Here is a 19,231-nt window from a genome sequence, read left to right as displayed (position 1 = left end):
GGTTTTTGTTTGGTAAAAATTGTGGTTTATTGGATGTTTACAGAAAGTTGGAATCTTTTTTTACCTCACCAGCTGATAAAGTTTGTCTAGATTGTTTAACAGGTAAGCGTACGGAGCCATAGCAAATTAATCGAATTCATATTTGTGTTGTTTCCTTCTGTTGGCTGATATAACTCATATAAGGCAAATCTGAAGGCCGGCAACAGACAGTCTTAAAATTCATAATCTTAAAAAAAAGACTTGTACGCAATCTGTCAGATCAATCTGAAAATTCATAATCTTAAAAAATAAGAGTGTGTGTGTGTGGACAGTCGCGAAATTGTATGGAACCCCATGCACTCGATCTGATTTTTGTAAAATAATTATTTTTTCAGATTCTGAATTTTAAAACTATCTGTTGCCGGCCTAACTCGATTTTGTACAAAGACAAAGCGGCTGACTGATGCTACGGGGGACAAAAGAGCTGGCAGCTTCCTCGCTTGAGCGTTGACATATAAGCATTACGATTCGAACTGTTTGCAACAAAATGCACTAGTATCATTATATTGATTTTTAATTATTTTATAAGAAAGTATTCGTCAGGGGTTAAATTAACTAGATACATTAAGATAGGGGCGTATTTATTTATTTAATCTTTGTTCAATTTAGACAAAGAAACACAATGTACAATAGGCAAACTTAATGAGAAAAAGCATTATCTGCCAGTCAACCACGACAAAGCAGAGAAGTTGTATCAAAAAATACAATATTCTAATGCCAAATGCCCAGTAACACCGTTCAAAAATTAACCAAAGTTTTATGACATCAAAGTCGAATTAGCAAGCGTTACTTAATGAATACGGGACTCGCTGCATGATGCAAATGCGCACTCAAAACGCACTTACGGACAGCTGACGAACTGTTTCTAATCAGAGTAATGAGAATGGCGGTTTAATGGGGTGATTATTTGTTTATAATTCCCCGAGTATTGAAAATAAACACGGTATAATATGAGAAAAAACCAAGCTTTTTTGGCTTGAAAATTATTATTTTTTTGGCTTTTTTGCCAAGAGTGGCACTGAAACTTGAGTAGTTTCATGTGCTCTGCCTACCCCTTCATGGGATACAGGCGTGATTGTATGTATGTATGTATAATATGAGAAATCCGACACAATTCGAGGGTTTACTGGTGAAAGTTGGGCAAACTGGTTTCTGAAATTCGAACTATGTGCAATTTCCACAATGTTGTTATTTCAAGGACAAATTATCTCGATTTATCGGGTTTCACCAGTAAACCCCCGAAATGTTAACCAGGCATTTCTGAGACCAAAATAAAAAAAAAATAGTAGGGAGGAGGTCATTTTTGGATTTTTTTTTAATAGAAAGTAAATATGTGGGAGAATCCATGAGTCAACTTAGTTCTGTTTATAATAATTATTATATATAATTTTAATATATTTTTTCTCTACTTGTTCTAGAGAGCATGAAGTATCTTAAAAAATTGGTATGCTGATAGAGTCCGTGATGATGAGCAAGATCCACTAGGTTTCCCAAAATGTCCTATGTAGTTTGTATGAAACCTTCCTTTTTTGTTACCAGATTTCTATACATTTTCGGTAACAAAAAAGGAAAGTTTCATACAATCAACCTAGGACATTTTGGGAAACCTAGTGGATCTTGCTCAGCATCATGGACTCTATCAGCCTACCAATTTTTATCCAAATCGGAGACGTGATCCAAATGTACAAACTAAACGGGAATTGCTGTTAATCGATTTTTCGATTTTATTCAGTTGAGGAGTTCTTCCAGTATAATAATGAACCAATTTAATTTGACATGTATTTATTATGACTATTATTATGACTTATTAGCATTATGGAATATCGTAGTTAATTGTTGTTTTTTAGTTAAGTATTGTTTTTTTGGATGGACATGTGATTAAATATTTCTAGTTTTTTTTTCTGTTATATTTGACATTGGTTAGTTTATATGCATTTTTTTTTACTTGCTATTTTATTGCTAATTGTATTATGTTATGGTAAGTCTATATTTATTTTCTGACATGTCCACTCATTGATTAGTTTTACTTACATCATAAGCATGTTCTTAGCTCGTAAGTTTTTCTAACACAATTTATATTGTTCAAGAAATAAAGAAATGAATGAATGAATGAATGAAATGAATCATCAATTATGCTGAATAATATCCATTTTGGCAAAAGTTTATAGGTTGAAATCAAATAAACGATTTCTATTTCTATACTAGGTGTCAATGTTTATAACTTCAGCCCAGAAAACGTCGAAAATTTCACAACAGGAAAAAAAAGGAACAAAGTGGAAAACAAACTACAATCTAACTTTCACCAACCATAGATTCCTTAAATTTTATCCCCCAGATTACGCCACAACCATAACGCACCGAAAAACCGAGCAATCACGAAATCTCACCTCCAAATTAATACAAAACTTAAGTCATTATTCGTCATCTAATCCCAAACATTATGAAGCATTTATTCAGAAAAACGTCCTTTGTCGGCCATCTTTTTTGCGAATCGGAATACAATGGTTGAAGACAAATTCAGGAGCAGGGCATTCCTGGGCCCGTGGTGTTTAGGAGTCATTTTAATTGACCGCCTTGAAAATAATCGTTGGTAAAAAAGGTTTTTTAAATTCTTCAAGGGACAGACGAAGCGCTATGACGGAATGCGGGACCGGGTTTTTGGACGACGAATGAAGTTTGATTGCATAAATGGATGCGTTTTGGAACAGCTAGCCGAATTGGTAGTTGATTGGTTATTTTAGCAGATAAGTAATGAATCAATAATGGGCATTTTCACGAGAAATGATACGAAAACTTTTACTTTATAGGTAAACAAGTCTGCATTTTGGTTTAGTTAGGCTCACTAGCTTTTGCCCGCGGCGTCGCTCGCGTTAGAAAGAGACAAAAAGTACCCTATGTCACTCTCCATCCCTTCAACTATCTCCATTAAAAAATAACGACAATTAGACGCTCCATTTTGCCGTGAAAGACGGACAAACAAACAGACTCACACACTTTCCCATTTATAATATTAGTATGGCTATAATGTTTTTCCTACTCAGAATCACGAGCCCTTTCGATCCAGGAAAAAAATAAAGAGACAAAAGAATGGTCCCAAAATTTCTATTATTTTGCATACTTTCCTTGTAATCGCTGTACAAAGTGTTTGAAAAAAGGTAAAGAAGTGGAAAAATTAAATTTGGGACGCTTTTTTAACTAGTAGGATTGGATGGTTCGTGATTCTGAGTAGGAAAAACATTCAATTTGGGTACCTATTTTGAAAAAAACATATTACTAATATTTAGACGGGTACATACTTTGAAATCCAAATGTTAGTAATATATTTATCCCTAGGTATTGGCATTTTAAATGCAAAAGTAACTCTAAGTACCTGTCTATTGTCTTGTCACAATTGAAAACGTAATTAAGATAAAATTTAGAACGGGATTATTTAAAAAAACCGAAAAAAAGGTAAATAAATAAAGAATACTTTTCACATATTTTTTCCTCGTCGCTCAGTTTTGACGAAATCAAAAGTCGAAACAATCGCAAATTCCAGTTATTTCTAAACCACCGGTGCGTCGGTTTTTTCTTCACTACAAAGGAATTATAAAGAAAGTCAGCTATTTAACCTTCTTGTCTTCTTTTTATTGCGTAAACAAGAAAAAAGATGTTTAAAATTCGGATGCTATCAAAAGCACGTCAAAGCCGCCGCCGCTACGAAATGAATTCTATGGGGCATTTATTTATTTAAGAAAACAAACGAGTAAGAAACGTAGTCAACTCCGCTTCTTCAAATATTGTCTTATAAATAATAAATGCGTATCAAATTCTTGTATAAACCAAAGGAAACTTTAAAAACCAATTTATATCCGAGCAATATTACCACAACGCGGCAAAAACGCAAGAATCCAGATGTACGCACGCTCGAAATTATGACTTTCATTAGCAAAAACAAATATCGTAAATACCGGCCGGCACTGGTCATCAAGATCGCGACATCCATTACGTATAAAAACGTACTGGCCGGTTGGAAAAAAAAAGAAAACAAAGTTTAAAAAATCAAACTGTCAAAACGGTTCGCCGTAAATTTTCCCGCGTTGGCGCGAAGCGTCGCGATTGGCCGTTTGCGGCGGGGGCGTGGTTGTGATTCGAATAAGGAACATCGATTTATTTATGAAGTGCATTTTGAGTGTTTTTTGGTGCACGCTCCCGTATGGCACCTCGGGGGAGGGGGTCATTTGACTTGGTGATGGCGATGCGTGGGCGATAAAACACTGTGAGTTATTTGAGTGAACTACCGTGGTGATATGTCCGGCTGAAACATGTAAACCTTTGCCTCGTCTAGTTTTATATCGTACAGTCCGTCCTAACTCAGTCCACAAATCTTGAAACAAATCGCCAAGCGCGGATCCAGCTTCGTGCCCAGGGGGGGGTCACGTGGTAAAGGCCCAGGCCCCAGGGGGGGGTCACGTGATGCAACAAATCGCTCTCGAAAGCCACTTGTTGTTACATGCCTGCAGCTGCAGCAGTCGGTATATTTTTGTACTAATATTTTTTGACTTCAACCATAAAGTACCAAATAACTTATCAAGTATTTTCTGTGAATACTTTTTATTTGAGAGGGTTATTCACAATAATTGTCGTTATTTTTACTGTTAAAGTAGCTTAATAAGGCCATATTGACGACCGGTCTGGCCTAGCGGGTAGTAACCCTGCCCGCTAAGCCGCGGTTCCGGGTTCGAATCCCGGTAAGGGCATTTATTTGTGTGATGAGCACAGATATATTTGTTCCTGAGTCATGGATGTTTCCTATGTATATATGTATTTGTATATTATATATATCGTTGTCTGAGTACCCACAATACAAGCCTTCTTGAGCTTACTGTGGGGCTCAGTCAATCTGTGTAAAAAAAAATGTCCTATAATATATTTATTTATTTATATTGAACATAATTAACGGATATGCACATAATTATTTGTGCAAAAGTATTTTTTCTCAAACATGCAATGAAATATTGTCTTTACGTTCCTTAAAATAATCGCTTTTTGGGCGCAACAACTCGAGAGGACTGTAAAGGATTTATAAAATATTGTCCTTTAGAGCATTTTTTATTTAAAGTTTATATTTCGGCGTGAAAACGGAGTATCCCTATATATTTGCGGAAACTCATTTTGCCTCTGATGTAATGTACTACATTTTATTCTTTGCACCTTGCCTTTTTTAATTTTTATATCTAAACACTTTTATTGTAATAAGTTGTTTTGTAATTTATTCAAACTTATAAAAGTAGTAGAGTGGAACATCTAAATAACTTGATTCTCGACGACTTGACTATAACTTACGGTATAATGATCAAGTGATAATTTATCTTACAGCTCTTAAAATTATCATTTAAACTTTAGTCCCTCTAGGGCGATGGCCAGTTAACCAGCACCCGCCTCGCGGGTCCACACGTTTTTTTTTATTCTACGTCGGTGGCAAACAAGCGTACGGCCGCCTGATGGAAAGCGGTCACCGTAACCTATGGACGCCTGCAACTCAAAGAATGTCACATGCGCGTTGCCAAGTTGCCAACCCATTAGAAACTTGTACATTACCTTTTGCTGTGTTAAATACACAGTAAAAAGGAGTGTACAAGTTCCAAGGAGGGTTCGGGTTGCCGACGGCTCAAAGGACAATAGACGGAATAAGTCAGTTCCGTAAGTCCTCCCGTCATCAGCACACCGCACCCTCACCGGCAGGAACACAACACTATGAGTAGGGTCTAGTGCTATTTAGCTGCGGTCTTCTGTAAGGCGGAGGTACTACCCCAGTTGGGCTCTGCTCTAGCTTCGAGCGAGATGATATCCGCTGTGCTGTGACTAGATTCGAGCAAGATGATATCCGCTGTGCTGTGAACGTTGAACTCACGTTAAACTCATTTCAATTACCTGGCTCATCAACTTTGTAAGACACATCGCACGACCCATCCTTCCTGTCCTTAAAGTCGACTTCAGCTTTGCTAGGTCCCTCTAGGGAGATAGCCAGTTGGCCATCACCCGCCTCGCAGGTTTACACGTTGAAATTATTTTATTTATCAGGCTCATCAACTTTGTAAGACACATCGCACGACCCATCCTTCCTGTCCTTGAAGTCGATCTCGGCCTTGCTTGGCCCCTCTAGTGAGATGGCCAGTTGGCCATCACCCGCCTCGCGGGTTTACACGTTGAACTTATTTTACTAACCTGGTTCATCAATTTTGTAAGACACATCGCACGAGCCATCCTTCCTGTCCTTAAAGTCGATCTCAGCCTTGCTGGGTCCCTCGAGTGAGATGGCTAGTTGACCAGCACCCGCCTCGCGGGTCCACACGTTGAACTCGTTGAAGCGGCCGGCCTCGCCCCGCTCGAGGCCCACGCCGCCGGCCTTGACCAAGTGGGCTCCGGAGTCGCGGAGGGGGCCCACGGTGAATTGGAAGGGAGAGCCTGTTGATTTAAGGTTAATTTTATTATTCAATATCTAATTAGGTATTGAGAATAACCATAGATTAAATATAAGAAAATCATACCATCCCATACATTAAAATGCGACCGCCTAAGAACACGATGTAATCTTGTTATATTGGTGAACAATAAAGAATATTTGTATTTGTATTTGTATTTGTAACGCGCATACACTACACCACATGGTGCCACAAAAAAACATGTCTTGTAGCTTTTGATTATATTTGTAGATGGCGTGAAGATTTATGGCTCGAAAGTGACACAACGCCAATCTACAAATAATCGATGGCCACAAGGCATTTTTTTGTGGCGCCATCTATGTGTGGTGAAGTGTATGCGCGTTCTTAGGCGGTCGCATTTTAATGTATGGGATGGTATGATCTTCTTATATTTAGGGCCAGTTGCATTAACCACATTTGACAGACACATCATCGTCACGCAACAGACCACTATGGAACTTCCAATACAATAAAATTTAACGAACGCTTTAACGGTGACATACGGTTTGATGCAACCGGCCCTTAATCTATGGAATAGATAACTTAAAAATTACAAGCGAATGCGCCCCAAAAAATCAAAGAATAGTACATAGTGAAGTGTCGTCATCATCATTGTATCCCCCTGTCACCGGTGTCACCCATTGCTGACCGGTATCCTTTCTTCCTGCACGCTTCTTATCTCAGTTATACTGCCCTCCTAAACCGAAAAGCGCTATCTCAAACGAAAATCCGTAGCTAACTTGTACTTAAGTATTTATAACTGACAGTTCCATTTTCAAAAATTGGTTTTGAGATAACGCCACTCGGATTAGCAGGGCAATATAGCCGTTCCATGGTAGTCTCAAAGTCTCCAGAAGAAGATCACAGAATGTCAGGGTGTACAAGTATAATTCAGTTCAGTCAACGTGTGCTGGGTTTCTTTGGCCATCTGAGCAAGACCACACCAGGTAGTCTAGAGAAGCTCACAATCACGGGACGCATGGCAAGGAAGCGAAGAAGTGGAAGCATAGGCAGACAGAATAACGTCTGTAACAAAGACCACTTTGGAGGCTAGCATGCACCGGGCCCAGGATCGAGTGGCGTGGAGACAACTGATGAAGAGTCCACATTAGTCACGTCCCTCAGCCATGAGGATACGACAAAGAAGAAGAGAGATAATTCAGTTACCCACCAGGAATAGTCCCTGTACTTGACCGAGACAATGTGGACGGCCAGATGCTTGGGCACCTCCTGGATCTCATTACATTCAGACACTCCACCAGTCCTGTGGAGCTAGTGACACGTCAAACAGTGACTTAGGGCCAGTTGCATCAACCACATTTGACAGACACATCATCGTCACGCAGCAGTCGTCTATGGAACTTCCCATACAATAAAATTTAACGAATGCTTTGACGGTGACAGACGGTTTGATGCAACTGGCCCTAAAAATTAGACAGTTACTTAGCAGGGATCTCCCTATACTTGACAGAAACGGTGTGGACTCCCAGTTCTTTCGGCACGAAGAGGACGGAATACAGTCCATCTTCTACTTCTGAAACTCATCATTTTCAGACACTTCATCCAATGGAGCTACTGGCACGCTAGATAGTGGCAGCCAATCAATGACAAAGGTGACACCATGAGGTTACTTACCAGGGATATGGATCTCCTGTACTTGACAGAGACGGTGTGGACTCCCAGCTCCTTGGGCACGAAGAGGACGGAATACAATCCATCTTCTACCTCCTGGATCTCAGCGTCTTCGGAGACGCCACCAGGGCTAGTGACTGTTGCAGCCAGGTCGAAGGAAGTGATGCCTGAAAGAGAAAGTATTATGTAAGATTTGTCAACAATTTGCATATTATAATAACAAAAACATAGAAGAAATAAAGTGCAACGAAATGGCAATGTTTTTTAAGGTTCTTTATACATGTGAAGAACATTTTTTTACTGATGTGAAACATCGTTATACCTTGTGTAACAGGCTGACATGTTGGTTTTTCTTTCCTTTTCCTTTCCTTTATCTAATTACCAAACTGTAGACTTATGACCATGGGTCACGTGATGATGTATTTAGGGTCTTACAAATTCAAGAAGGTATGTATAGACAACGAAATAAAAGACCTCTTACCAGGCATCTTGAAGGTAAGTTTGCAGTTTGTGCCGACTTCAGTGAGCGGCGCCTGGTCGCGCTGCCTCTGGATCTTCTCTCGCTGCCTGTTGCTGCCCTCACCGGTAACCTGTGTAAGTAAAACAGTAAATAAGTCATAAATATTGCGCCAGCTACGTATATATAAATAATAAATAATAATAAATATTATAGGATGTTCTTACACAGATTGACTAAGGCCCACGGTAAGCTCAAGAAGGCTTGTGTTGTGGGTACTCAGACAACGATATATATAATATATAAATACTTATATACATAGAAAACATCCATGACTCAGGAACAAATATCTGTGCTCATCACACAAATAAATGCCCTTAGCGGGATTCGAACCCGGGACCGCGGCGTAGCAAGCAGGGTCACTACCGACTGCACCAGACCAGCCGTAACAAACGCTACAGGGTCTCATCCCACAATGTTAAGTTGCCAGATAAGCATACATATTCATACCTTCTCAACTACCTTTTGAGAATACCAAGCATCAGTAACATACCTTGACAGCGAAGGTGTGACACTGATTTGAGCTTCGGACCTATTCGGGATCTTAAACGAACCAATCTTCAACAGATTAGCTAACTTATTACAGTGAAAGGCTAGCACTAAACATTAGTAACTTAAGATTAATGTAGTTAATGTTCAGAATGCAATCTTGTTGTATCCTTCATGCTGTGTCAAGAGTAATTCAATAAGTTAGTGAACTAACCTTGACTGTGAAAGGTGAACCCTCCACATAATGATCAGCGACCTTCAGGTTGACGATATAGCAACCGGGTTCAGTGGGATTGTAACTGATGTTCAGGACGCCACGCCATTTTTCTTGTATCCGCCTTGATGTGTCAAGAGTTATTCAATAAGTTAGTGAACTGACCTTGACAGTGAAAGGAGAACCCTCCACGTGGTGATCAGCGAACTTCAGGTTGACGATATAGTAACCGGGTTCAGTGGGTTTGTAGCTGATGTTGAGGACGCCATCTTTGCTGTCCGCGCACTGAATCTCAGCTTTGCTGGGGCCTGAAAAAGGAAGGTAATCAAATAAATAAACCTATGAACCCTAAGTGCATTTTCACACTATCCGATCCGATTTCGGATATAGGAAGGATGTCATATTGGATCGGAAAAAGTGAAGACGTCCTAACAGTCCAACCAAAACTCGACTTTCCAAAATGCCGACATAATTTTGTAGAAGAGATATAGAATTAAAATGATATGCAATCGACGAATAAATAAATTGACGATGAGGATCAAGATTGTATCCCTAAGATGGTAACAGTAAAATTATATTCTCTTAAATATATTGTGACCGGTAAAAGGCTGCGGAGGAGTGGGACAGGTTATTGAGTCAAAATAGTAAGATAGTTAGTTAAATCTATTTTAGATGTTGGATTATTCTTAATATGTGATTACTAACCCTCAATAGAGAGTGAAAGACCACCGTATCCAGCATTCTTTGTGTCCACAGAGAAAGTGTTCTCAGCGTGGGTCTTGCCTTCTTTCAGAGCGGTGCCAGAAACCTTGAAAGAAAAGAAAAACAGTAAAACAATATTGTATTAATATTAACGCATTGTTTTAATACGTGTTGGATGTTGAAGAGTAGCATGTTCCCCTCAAACTATACGATTAGATGGAAGTCAGCGTTCAAACGGTACTGAGCCATCCTCATCAAATCCAATCGTCAACGCCTGATGTAATGTACCACCTGATGTGTAGCATCTTTATCCCAATAAAAGTCATTAATTCATTCATTCATTCAAATTTTACGCATGACTTGATTTACCTTGTAACAAACTTCCCGTGACTCATTTCTCAAAGCCAGAAGTTTGCTACAGGTTACAAATCACTCTTTGGCTCTTTTTGGCCTGATGGAGCTTGAAAAAGATTTTTTTCTAACCACTCAAATGCTCTAATATTTTCAATGGCCTCTATTGTCAGGTAACTAGAGCTACCAAAAGCAATTGAGTGGCTACCGTACCTTGACTTTCTTAGCATCTCCAACCTCCTGATCCTGCACAGTGATGTTAAAAGGCGACTTTTGGATGTGGACACCCATCATCTTCTTCACGGAGACAATGTGCTGGCCAAACTCGCGGAGTGAAGCTGATGCCAAAGCTTTCCGATGGCAGACATGGTTCTGCAAGACCTGATTGGGCTTGAAAAGATTTTTTTTCTAACTTACCTTGACTTTCTTAGCATCTCCAACCTCCTGATCCTGTACAGTGATATTGAAAGGAGAGTTCTGGATGTGAACTCCCATCTTCTTCACGGAGACGATGTGCTGGCCAGACTCACGGGGAGTGAAACTGATGCCAATGTTGCCAGATGGCAGGCGCTTGAGGAAGCAGGGCTCTTCTAAGCCTGATGGGGCCTGGAAAAGAAAATGTTCATTAAACACTGACCGTCTATTGTTATAGAGAGTTGACATTTTCATGGAAAAGTGACACTACCATTTGTTTCATATGACAATTTTTTATTGATCCTTCTGTCATCCGGTCGGAAAGAGTCCCATTTCAGGCCCCCGCTATAAACGAAGTCTCCGGCTCCGTCGAACAGAAAAATAGCATAAGCCTCAGCCTAAGATCGTATACTAATGTAATGTGGATTAGTACTAAATAATTTACTTACATTTAAAATGGTTAGATTCCAAAAATGCATAGGCATGAACAAGAAAAGAATTGAATTAAATAATATTATTCTCAGAAAAATCTACCACATTTGTAATATCTTTTCCATAGGTACCTGGATAGAAGCATTCAAACTACGGATGTCGTTGTCAGTGATCTTTCCTGGCAGCGTGACCTCGCTGCAGCTGCCCACAGAGATCTGGTTCCTTTTACGACCTTCCCCAGTCACCTGAAAAATACATAAAATTATCCGTAAGTATAAATAAATAAATAAATATTATAGGACATTCTTACACAGATTGACTGAGGCCCACGGTAAGATCAAGAAGGCCTGTGTTGTGGGTACTCAGACAACGATATCTATAATATATAAATACTTATATACATAGAAAACATCCATGATTCAGGAACAAATATCTGTGCTCATCACACTAATAAATGCAAGTATAAGTTTTCTAATGCAAAACCAACGTTTAGAGGATAGCGCTGCTTTTGATATTATAACGTTCTTCTCTTGGCTTGAAAGGGGCGTATTTTTTTGCAATGTAGACTGTCACTCTAGATCTAACTAGAAAAGAGCCCAACTTGGGAAGTTCTCAGTGTTGTATTGCGCACGGTAAGAACTCATCGAGGGTGCACACTGCACATTGTGCATGAATAAAAGTAAAAATACACGACAGGTAACCTAGAATAATATTTACCTCGTGGCATGAAGGCATCGGGAAAAGATATTTAGGAGGACCAATGTTACTGAAGTTCTAAAACCTTTTGTCGTATCGTATTTGGCTTACCTTGGCAGTGAAGGGGGAACCCTTGATATGCTTGTCCCCGAACCTGACAGAGACCTTGTACTCGCCGGGGGCGGTGGGCAGGAACGAGACGGAAACTGTTCCGTCTTTGTTGTCGTGGCATGTGATCTGGAAAACACAAAGATTCTAAATAACATAATCAAAGAACACAAAGATGCTGTTAATAAGACAACAGTACAGACTTGTTTAAATAGTCGATTATCCGCAGTTTTTTGGGCATACAAAAACAGTCCAAAAGCAGGAAATGCATAACTAATCAAAAGTTCATCTAAGACAACAGTGATTATTTAAATCTCGGACTTACCAGGACCCTCTACTGAGGCGCGCACCAAAACCTGATTGCATTCTGATTCTACCCTATGTAGCAAACATACCACTGTCTTGCTAGCGATGAACAGCCCTCGGGCACCAACACCCTTGGTGGATATTCTCTCACCGGACCCTGGCTATAGACAGAAAGAATTATCAAACATACCTCAACCTTGCTAGGTCCCTCTTAATCATGGATAGTCCTCCAGCACTCTTGGTGCAGATAATGATCTGGCTTCTATTGATGCTACCCGTACCCGTACGTACAGACCCTAACTGTAGCCCAAGGGGACTATCAAACATACCCCAGCCTTACTAGGTTCCTCCACAGCCATGGAAAGCCCGCCAGAGCCAGCTCCTTTAGTGCTGATGGTGAACTGGCTCGGCTCGCCGCTAATCAGAACCTTGTCGTATTTATTGTATAGATTCTACGTGGACTAATCATACCCCAGCCTTACTAGGTTCCTCCACAGCCATGGAAAGCCCTCCAGCGCCAGCTCCATTGGTGCTAATGGTGAATTAGCTAAGCTTTTACTGACTCCGCTAAGCAGACCCTGACGGGATCATCAAACATACCTCAGCCTTGCTAGGACCCTCCACAGCCATAGACAACCCTCCAGCACCAGCTCCCTTGGTGCTGATTGTGAACTGGCTGGGCTCTCCGCTGACGCCGCTCACCAGACCCTGACCGTAGGCTGTGACGTAGCCCGAGGGTATGGAGTCCACGTGGAATTTGTAGGGAGAACCTGAAGCGGAAATAAAGCATGTTAGAGTTGAAAGAAATCTATGATATGGTGTTGATGTTATTATAGGTGATTGTTAACAAGGCCACCTTGCCCTAAGTTTTCTCATTTCATTTAGAGAAATACGATCAGTATGTTCATCAGTAAGATTCGACAGAGACGGTCAAAGGTCCTTACTTACTAATCTTACTATTCTGAAATAATCAAGTTAATGATAACGTCTTGTAAGCACGCAAAAAATAGGTGTTGTATTGCTGATGCTCTTGTATGTTAGCTTTCCAAAATACTTATTGACTTCAATGCAGTTGCTTTAACATAAAATAAAGTTTTCTTCCATTGATTCTTAGTTATGTTTGATAAAAAACCAATCTAGTAATTTTATGTACTTGTTCTCTTCATGTTTTCCAATGAGTGAAAAGCTAAATTTACTAAATTCTCCCCATTGTATTTGACATACAGATCGTGTACGCATCTTTCTCGAAATTCATATTTGATGTCGACCATGCCATGCCATCCAGCTTAACTTCGTCTCTTGGCTCGTATTTAATACTGACTGTACCATCACAGCCATCAGATAGTCATACAGACATACATAATTATTATTATTATTTGTTTCTCCGTTTTAAAACTCTCGGATCTTTTGAGCCCGGTTATTTATAAGGCGTGCGTGGGGATATAGATCCTACACGCAGAGGCCGAAGACGCACGTTTGGAGATATCTGATGTCATGTAGAACGCCTGCTAAAACCCATTCACAGGTACATAAATACCCGTGAATCGGTTTCCACAGGCATTGGAAGCTATTGTAGATAATATGGATAGAGTATTGGTCTATGGTTTAAGTTTGTGTGAAAAAAAGACTGGGCTATTGCAAAGAAATTAGACACCTGCCACTGTTGGCACTAGTTTTTGAGGCAGATGGTGACTCGCCACTCGGTAGATGGGCACCTGATTTGCCATCGTAAAGACGGCCAGGCGCAACACCGGCGTGAGTGGTTTATGGGTGTCGAGAGGTGGTGTTGCACTTATTAATATTATTTAGAGCCCAATGTGTCCCATTGCTGGGCAAAAGCCTCCCCCTCTTTTTCTAGCCGTCAATGTTTGGAGCAATATCTGGCCAATCTTAATACATACCTTGCACATTCTCCCCGTTGTATTTGACGAACAATTCATGTACGCCCTCTTCTCTCGGCTCGTACTTGATGCTGACGGTGCCATCGCGGTTGTCCTCTATCGCTGGCTTGTCCACGTGGCCACTCGGCATCTTTACTTCCGCTGAAATTAACAATGTTACTATTAGTCTCAAAGTTTAATGAACTGGTGTATTGTCCCATGCCTTTTTAGGGCCGGCTGCATCAAACCGTCTGTCAGCGTTTGTTAAATTTTATTGTATGGGAAGTTCCATAGACGTTTGCTGTGTGACGATGAGGTGTCTGTCAAATGTGGTTGATGCAACTGGCCCTTAGAGGATATATTTTGAAACTCATTTGTGCAAATTTTTCGTGCATAACCATGATACTACAGAATGGTCCGATGTAGTTCAAAAATAATTTGCTTCGTATTTATACGGAAATGAATAGGAATTATTTTAGCCAGTAGCATACAAAACGTAATGACACTGTCTGAACTAGCACGACAAATACTCACGTTTCCGGTAAAAATATGAAGGAAAAGCTTTTCGTACTACATATGTACTTTTGGGGCATTTTGTGTTAACAATATCTGCTGGGATTTCGGTTGATTTTACTATGTCAAATAATACGCCATCTGCCATTCGGTATCAAAGTTAAATCTTGTTTAAGGGTCCGGGCCGAGGCAACACTTCATTTTTTATTGAACGTGATCAAGTGATCCTGTTCACCGATCGTTATAAAATTTCATGGACACCTTAGACCAGACCAGAGATTCATCCTTATACTGTGTCGTGATTCGTAAATGTCACGAACATTAACTGCAGTCACCAAATACTCCCATCATAAGTTCTGTGAAAATGTAGGGTCAAATCGATACAAACCTTTCCTAGTATCAATATTGTAGATAGACACAAAGTTCAACGGCGTGAACCCAAGCCTCTCCTTATTGAACGTGATTTTATGCGCCTCTGCATACACCACCGGCGTCTCCTGCTTATCCCACTCGGACACAGAGAAGTACTTCTTCCCTTTATCGAAGTAGAACTGAGACACCTCCTCCCAAGTCACCTCTTTATCGTTCCCGCCGACGATCGAGTTCCACAACCCGCTCATAAAGGCCATTGATCACGCTTTCAGCTGCACTTGGTTTATTAATTTGTGTTTGTGTGTGTAGTGTGTGTGTGTTTACTTCATTGTTGAGTTTGACATCTGAATTTACTAGTTCGGTTAAAGGTTTATCGATTTCTTCATCGTTATCTTTTATGTCATCAGTCAAAAGCTAAGCTACGTCAGTTACAAGTACTTATAGAATAGTATCAAGAGTTTTTCAAAAGGTATCAATGATACTATGTTATATGTACTCAGCTATTAAATCTATAGTATAAATCGTTCCGTCATTGTGAAAATAAAAACAGATAATCTTATGTTTAATGTTAAGAGAAAACTATAATGTAATTCACTTGCTTATCATAATTATGTTGTCAATAATGCTTATTTAAGATAGAAATGACACGTATTCATATTATTATTAATCAACTAAATATAAAGACAATCTTGGAAATATATATAATGCTGTAGATGGGTCAATCCACTTTGATCAGAAAACTACGAGTCATACTGAAGCCGCATTCCAGCTTATAAAAATATTATCGAAATACATTTTTAAATATAATATTTATAATTAGTTGGCTAGCGGTATTACTACGTCACACCGCCGACATATTTATCGCGACCTCTGCATCGAAGAGAAGTTTATAGTTTACGTCGTCGGATTATTTTCTGCTTTCATGATGTCTTTGCAGAACATATGGACGAGCTTGTTAATTTAATGGAGAACATGCTCTTTATTATAGTTAACGTACGGACCTGCTTCTGCAATTATATCAGTCAATATTAATATGTTTCCGGAAGATTTTTTTATCAGTTTGGCTGGAATTTATAGAACATTTTTTCTTTAATTCTATATATTGAACTACTGGCTTTACTCCTTTGTGAGTGTTCCCTTTACCCTCCGTTCCCAGTTTTGACACATCATTCACAACGATTATTTCATTCCTCATCATTGCTATTACTAACCCTATCTCCAAAACTTTATACATTTACATTGTAATCATTTAGTTTATTACATTAATCACTATCATGATTTGTGTACGGACATTGCCTTAAATTCAGTTACAAAGTAGCGAGTGCCTAATTACCACTGTCATAAAACAATCCCCGTTTATCAGATACATAATTACTATAATATATCCTTCTAAACACTTTAATGTCACAGTACATCTTCATACAGGTGATTTAATTTCAAGTGTTTTGCGCGTTGCAAGTTCCTGCAGTTTCAATGAATAATCTTCATTCCTTGGTTGGAGATTGTGCCAAAAATACGAACTAATTACATAGTTTTAGAGTTAATTAGAGACATCAAGGTCGCTTGCATCGGATGTTGGCTGGATATTCTGGAGACGGATTTTGTAATACAGATATAGGTTATCTTGAGATGCTTGAGCATTTGATACATCATTTTTGCTAAAGTAGTAGATTCAACTGAGGAGTGATATTCATTTAAAGATCTTCTAATGTCTAAGACTATTTTCCGCTTTAGTTCTTACATTTTAAGCGGTTAAGGTAAAAATACTAGTACAAATGGACGTAGGTATGTCCTTATAATATCCGTCCAAAAAGAGGACGAGCAGTCACATCGGATGTTTTACCAGATACCTACAGCAGAGCCCAAACATGTAAGCAGTTCCTTACATAAAACAGCAGTCAAATAACAGTAGCATCAGTGTTGTGTTCCTGCCGGCCTCATTGAGCCGTCAGGGTCAACCTCAACGAAGGTGCGGTGTGTGGTCGACAACGCGCATGTGACACCTCTGGAGTCGTAGGCAACCACATGCTACGCTGTGAATGCTTATAATCGACAGACGGTATGCCTAACCACCGAATTAGTAAAAAAAACTTGTGTTCATTATATACATAGTTGTCTAATTGAGCAACAACATTTCAAACGCGTAAAATCCTAATCCGACTATTAAAACTTTTATCAAAACATTTTTCATTAACAACGTATTGGCCTATATCAATCATGACTCATATCGACGCGATAATCGATTCGGCTATAATTCGATCGTCAAACGATTTTGTTTTGACAACAGAATATTTGGATTCGATCAAAACAAAGATTATTTTTAGTGGGGTATTTGGCCGCTGAAAATTGTTCGATGTATGATTTATTTGTATGGAATGCGATGCGTGTTGAGAGATAGGTATCGTGTAGTGTTTGGGATTAAAACAATGATGATAAAATTTAAATTTGATTTTATCATGTAACTTTTGAGAAAAAATTGGATTTATGTAAGATCTAAAATAACTTACATCAATCCAAGTGTTAAGAAAGTCAATGTACCTACCTAGTATAAAAAAGCCCGTTTAAGTTTTTTCCCCTCACTAGCTCGGAAACACGTGTTTTGTCCTTTAATACCAGCGGGTAAAAACGCATTTTATCCACTAGTGGGTAAAGTAATTTGACCTTGAATAAAGTCAAATTAACTGCTTTAAAATTGATAAAAGTAGGTGAATCTAGTAATAAAGATGATTTACCACCTGTGTAACTACTGGAAGCAGCGATAAACGCATTTTTTGCGTTGTAGTTTTCTCGCTGTAGTGAGGGGAAAAGTTTTGTGTTACACTCGGGTGCAAATGTATTTTACTTCTCGTGTGTTAAAAAACTCGCAAGTTCAGGATTCTATTCTCGTTTCAGTATAGATGGTGCTTTTTTCCCGCACTAGTGAGCATAGTGTTTCATTTATTGTCAAATTGAAACTTCAGAGGAACATCTGTACAGGACCTACTGTAAAACGTCGTACGATACACGTGCGAAAAGGAAATTCGTGACTCGTATCTATCTACCTAACCCTTCGGTAGTGATTTAATTTATCGCCACTCGTTTCGAACTTCCTTTTTTCCGCACTTGTATCGTAATTATGCCACATATTTTTCATTGGCTACATATAAGGTCGTATTTTTAAAACATGTCTTCTATATCAAGTCGGCATTTAAAAAACTGGACATTTCAGATTCTGACGCACAAAATCCCGTGCCGTGTTCCCGATTAAAATATCAGGAAAATTACTGGAAGACATTAAAAGATTTACAAATGTCAAATCTAAATGTCCAACTATTATAACAAGACGTGGATATTAATTCTTGTTCGGAAAGAAAAATGGAGAAAATATTTGATAGAAAGATAGGTGTAATAAATCAAATGTCAGTTGTTTTAACACATTAATCTTTTTGGGATAATGTAATATTTTATTTGAATCTAATCGTTGGTATATGCTTTGTATGCTCAGCAGGGAGTGATTTCTTGTTTTTTATTTATGATAGACGCGACAAACGAGCAGACGAGACGGTAGATGATAAGCAGTCATCGCCGCCTATGGACATAAGCAACATCAGGGGAGCCACTTATGCGTTGCTGACCTTTGAGAGCCCTAAACACCTGCTTCTTGAAGAACCCCGTATTATAGCGCAAGGGGAACACCTCAGAATGTAGCTCATTCCACAACTTCAACATTCTGGTCAAAAACGAGCGAGAGGCCCGTTTGTTCTTGGTTTTCCACGTGTCGAGGAAGTGAGGATGAACTTTGTTTAATTGGTTGGAAGTGTAATTTTTGTACATGTATTTTTTTTGACCTAATAAATTTAACAACTTTGTTTATCCATACTAATATTATAAATGGGAAAGTGTGTGTGTGTCTGTTTGTTTGTCCGTCTTTCACGGCAAAACGGAGCGATTAATATAGGTCTGAGGCCCACGGTAAGCTCAAGAAGGCTTGTGTTGTGAGTACTCAGACAACGATATATATAATATATAAATACTTATATACATAGAAAACATCCATGACTCATGAATAAATATCTTTGCTCATCACACAAATAAGTGCCCTTTTTAAGTGGAGATAGTTGAA

General features: G+C 39.1%; 1 protein-coding gene across 1 annotated transcript in view; it reads right to left on the bottom strand.

The window, feature by feature from the left end:
* LOC125237436 (filamin-A-like) overlaps positions 1-19,231 on the bottom strand; it is a 58,916-nt gene that overhangs the window by 15,859 nt on the left and 23,826 nt on the right. The window contains 11 exon segments of the mRNA XM_048144504.1: positions 6,247-6,486; positions 8,139-8,156; positions 8,159-8,302; positions 8,617-8,725; positions 9,521-9,663; positions 10,061-10,163; positions 10,826-11,014; positions 11,386-11,499; positions 12,062-12,187; positions 12,965-13,134; positions 14,266-14,406. Of these exon segments, the coding sequence (XP_048000461.1) occupies positions 6,247-6,486; positions 8,139-8,156; positions 8,159-8,302; positions 8,617-8,725; positions 9,521-9,663; positions 10,061-10,163; positions 10,826-11,014; positions 11,386-11,499; positions 12,062-12,187; positions 12,965-13,134; positions 14,266-14,406 (1,497 nt within the window).

The sequence above is a fragment of the Leguminivora glycinivorella genome, chromosome 21 (assembly GCF_023078275.1).
Source record: "Leguminivora glycinivorella isolate SPB_JAAS2020 chromosome 21, LegGlyc_1.1, whole genome shotgun sequence".
Taxonomy (NCBI): domain Eukaryota; kingdom Metazoa; phylum Arthropoda; class Insecta; order Lepidoptera; family Tortricidae; genus Leguminivora; species Leguminivora glycinivorella.
Note: the sequence above shows the minus strand (reverse complement) of the source record. Positions and strands in the feature narration are given on the sequence as shown.